The sequence below is a fragment of the Silurus aristotelis genome, assembly GCF_946808225.1.
Source record: "Silurus aristotelis genome assembly, chromosome: 17".
NCBI classification, from domain to species: Eukaryota; Metazoa; Chordata; class Actinopteri; order Siluriformes; family Siluridae; genus Silurus; species Silurus aristotelis.
This window is the reverse complement of record NC_139590.1, coordinates 12496951-12500692: the sequence shown is the minus strand read 5'-3', so window position 1 is coordinate 12500692 and position 3742 is coordinate 12496951. Positions and strand designations below refer to the sequence as shown.

Genomic DNA, 3742 nt, shown 5'->3' with positions numbered 1-3742 from the left:
GTGTGTGTGTGTGTGTGTGTGTGTGTGTGTGTGTGTGTGTGTGTGTGTGTGTGTGTGTGTGCGCGTGTGCGCGTGTGCGCACGCATTCTTTTGAAGTGAGTTCATAGCGACACCATGTGGATTTGAGCAGTTTTGAAATCTCGTCTGCGGACTAGAATTAAATCAGGATTCCAATCAGATTTTGGTCGGATCTGTGACCAACATTTTCGAATGACGTAAATGAGGGGATCCTCCCAGGGCTTTTCCTTAGTAAAGTTTATTAAAAATGTAAACGACTGCTTAAGATAAGCCTCTGAGGAACACACCCTGGGGAAATAATATACGGCCGAACTAGCTTTCGACTTGCGCCTTAAATGATCTTATAAAGGAATATTTTTTATATCCACCTTCAATTTTTATTTTGAATTTACATTTAATACTCACGTTTTCAGGTAAAATATAGACGTCAATGGCACAAAAATAATACTAGAAAGCGAACCACATTGAGTTTTATATTACAATTATTATTATTTCTGAGCTTATCGCGATCCGTAAATATATTGCCCAGTATTAACCCGTGTCCAAGTTTGTTATTGATTTTAAACCTTTAAAATAAGCATTTTTTCCCCAGTACATGAGTAGTTTGTGAGTATATTTTAGGTTTTAATCGTGTCAGATTGTACAGCTTAATATATTTTATCCCAAGAAGTTTCTTTAAATTCAACTTCTAATAAAAATCACTTCATGCCTGTGAATTATTATTATTGTTGTTGTTATTTCAGTAAAACTGGTAGCTTGTCTTCCTTTTTTCTTTCTTTCTCACCAGGTTATAGCAGCTGCTACAAGTCAGTTTACAGAAATAGTCTCAGAGCTCATTCAAGTCTCATTATGTCTGTGTGTTTCAGTAAACTCAGGATACAGAGGGAGTTTCTTTTTCGGTCTGTGAGAAACAGTTGTTCAGTGTGTTCAACTGAAACCTACGGGAAAAATCTGCTTTATTTTATTCCTTTGTGTTATAGACAGCGTTATAGGGTTTTATCATTTAACCGTCAAACCGATTAATCGATTAGTGTTTTAAACAGGAATCCTCCAGAGCTCATCGATCACCCCGACACTTAAACAAGGCGTGCTGAAGCTCGCAGCAGGAGCTGAAGTAACACAAACATTACACGTTTTCTCTAATAATAGACGCAGATTTTCCTACTGAGACACAAAAAATAAACACCAGAATTTCCATCTCTCATGTGGCACATCCTCTTTTAAGCGCTTTTACAATTTCTTGGAAACTCGCGAAAAATTCATGCAAATTCAAGACTTCGCATTGCATTGCACATTATTGATTAATAGTCGATTAATCGCTGCGATATTTAATACGAGGATATTAAATTGTACCATGAACAGAATGTGTGTTTAGTCGCAGCTTGCTTGCTTATTTGTTCATTTATTTGTCTGTTCAATGCGACCCTTCGTTTTGAAGCAATGTGTGTGTGGGGGGAAAACACACAAAAATGTAATGATTAACAATGCGCTGTCTAACAAACTTATCCCAGCTTATCTCAGTAGCTTAATATTGATTTAAAAACACTAACAAATGACGCTCGGGCGTGTTTTTTTTCTTCTTTTTTTTTCTTATCTAATGTAAATATTTCGTTGTTACACAACAATGGCTTGTTTTAATCCCAGGCTGTAATTAAAAAATTATGCAGAGCACCCGAAAACCTTAAAGAAAATATCTCGAAGAATATATAAATTATGACCACTTTGGTTATTTTAAAACATATCCAGGTTTACAAAATATGATCACCGCAAACGCAAGCGCACGCACGCGCGTTTGTTCGAAAATTCATTCATGCGTGTGTATGTATAATATATATTTGGTCATCATGTAAATCCATATTCACTTTGTGCTTTAATACATGGCAATGCTAGATCTTTAAATATACACACAAACTCTATTCACACAATACAATAAAGGACATAGGGGATATTACAGGAGGAATGATCTGCTCCCTCCTGTTTAAAAGGTGCCGTGAGTTAAGAGGCGCAGCGTCTCTACACGTGAAAACCCTACTAGCGTTATGAGCAGTGCAGTACAGTAGCACGTGCTGCACGGTGCCATTACTATTTAGCACGCCAGTATGCGGTTTCGCACGTAGTCAGCGCAGTGCGTTGAGCCGGCATTGTGCGCCTAAAGCCGCACTTCCCGCACTGCAGCTGACCAAGCAAACCTCATACAAACTGATGTCTGAACATTACAGATATATTGGGAAGTAAAAAAATAAACTTAATTTTCATAGAAAATATGAATGGAAATGTATATCAGACTATTGTTGTTACATATTTACACAATTGCAAGACTTGCTATACAGTTAGTCTAGAAATTATAGAAACATATAGATTGTTAAGGGATTGATAATATTTTGTAGCTATTTACATCGGCTGAGCAAAATGTTCCCAGGTCATCTCTGTTCTTTGAAGAAGCCTTGGTCTGTGGTGCTCTCCTTAATAGTTACAGTCAACGCGTTGCTGGTTACATCCGTCACAATGATTTTTTCCAGGTTCATTAGGCACGGGGTCCAGGCTTCTTCATCCACACCTACAAGATTCTGTGGCACTGGGTATGTCGGAGACAAGCGATCGACAGTCAGGTCGTCGGGCCGAAAAAAACTGTTCTTGGAAAGATGTTTCCTCTTGGTGTGAAGAAATGGCGGCCTGCTTGAGAAATGCTTTTTGCCATGTCCCAAAATATCATGAGATGTTTTTCGCAGCGTGCCTCCAAGAGCAACACTGCTACTCGATCCACACCCTAGCTGTTTTGGAGGCTTATTGCTTTCTGCCTGAAACCTCCGAGATAACTGGATAACACTGCAGTTGGAAGGTTCTCCTAAATAATGAGCAGGCCTGGACATTTTAGGTGGAATAAAAGATAAATGTTCGTCTGCCCTCCTCTTAACAGATTCGGTGGATGAGCTGGTAGGCATACTAACAGGAAAACGCAACTTCGGTTTTGGTCCTCTCTTTTTCGGGGTGTTAATGGAGTCCAGAAGGCTGTGGGTTGGAGATACAGGAGGTCGAGGTCTTCTCTCAGGCTCTGGTGATCGAACGCGGACACTTTCTCCCCTGTTCACAGTGCTGGGAGGAAAGATAGTAGGAACGACAGTTCGGAGCCCTTCTCGAGCTCGAGGCGTGACAACTGGTTCTGCAACAGGGAACGAAACTCTAATCTCTCGTGACATTTCTCTTCGGAAATGGTCGTTTTTTGCTTTGGCTTTAGCCTTCGCCTGTAATAAATTAAACAAAGAATCAGGACATATACGATTAAAGGTTTATTACCTAAACATGCAGGTAGGCAAACCAGTCCTGGTAAAGAAAAAAAAAACCTATGCAAAGAGCTGCCTGGAGTAAAGCAGCAGATCCCTAAAACAGTGCCAAATCCAAATGATCCGAACAAATCGTAATTTATAAAATGACAAAAATGACAACAACAAAATAGACTTCGCAGAGCAACTCAAGCCTAAAACCTTTACCGATAAATGATTTGCGAAGGCGTGCATTAAAGCAGAAGCTGCATTTTCTCACCTTCATTAAGAACGTTTCTGGTTTCGGACCTCTCTTTTTCGGCCCATATAACTCCCTTTCACGCTCTCTGGAAGGAAAAGCAGACAGTGACAGCTGTTCGAGACCAAACTACAGTAATAACTGAGCTACAGAAAAGCTACAGGGAAGCTGCAGGGAAGTTCACTGACCTCTCCTCGAAAGCAAC

The 3742-nt window shown here is 39.8% G+C and overlaps 1 protein-coding gene across 1 annotated transcript in view; it reads right to left on the bottom strand.

The window, feature by feature from the left end:
• Positions 1-1869: 1869 nt before the first annotated feature.
• The window catches only part of cbx8a (chromobox homolog 8a (Pc class homolog, Drosophila)), a 2610-nt gene continuing 737 nt past the window's right edge, over positions 1870-3742 (bottom strand). The window contains exons 3-5 of the mRNA XM_083566124.1: positions 3726-3742; positions 3559-3625; positions 1870-3260 (exon numbers count right to left, since the gene is read on the bottom strand). The exon at positions 3726-3742 is cut by the window's right edge and continues 49 nt beyond it. Coding sequence (XP_083422250.1) covers positions 2439-3260; positions 3559-3625; positions 3726-3742 — 906 coding nt within the window. The 3' untranslated portion in view covers positions 1870-2438. The remainder of the gene's footprint in view (positions 3261-3558; positions 3626-3725) is intronic.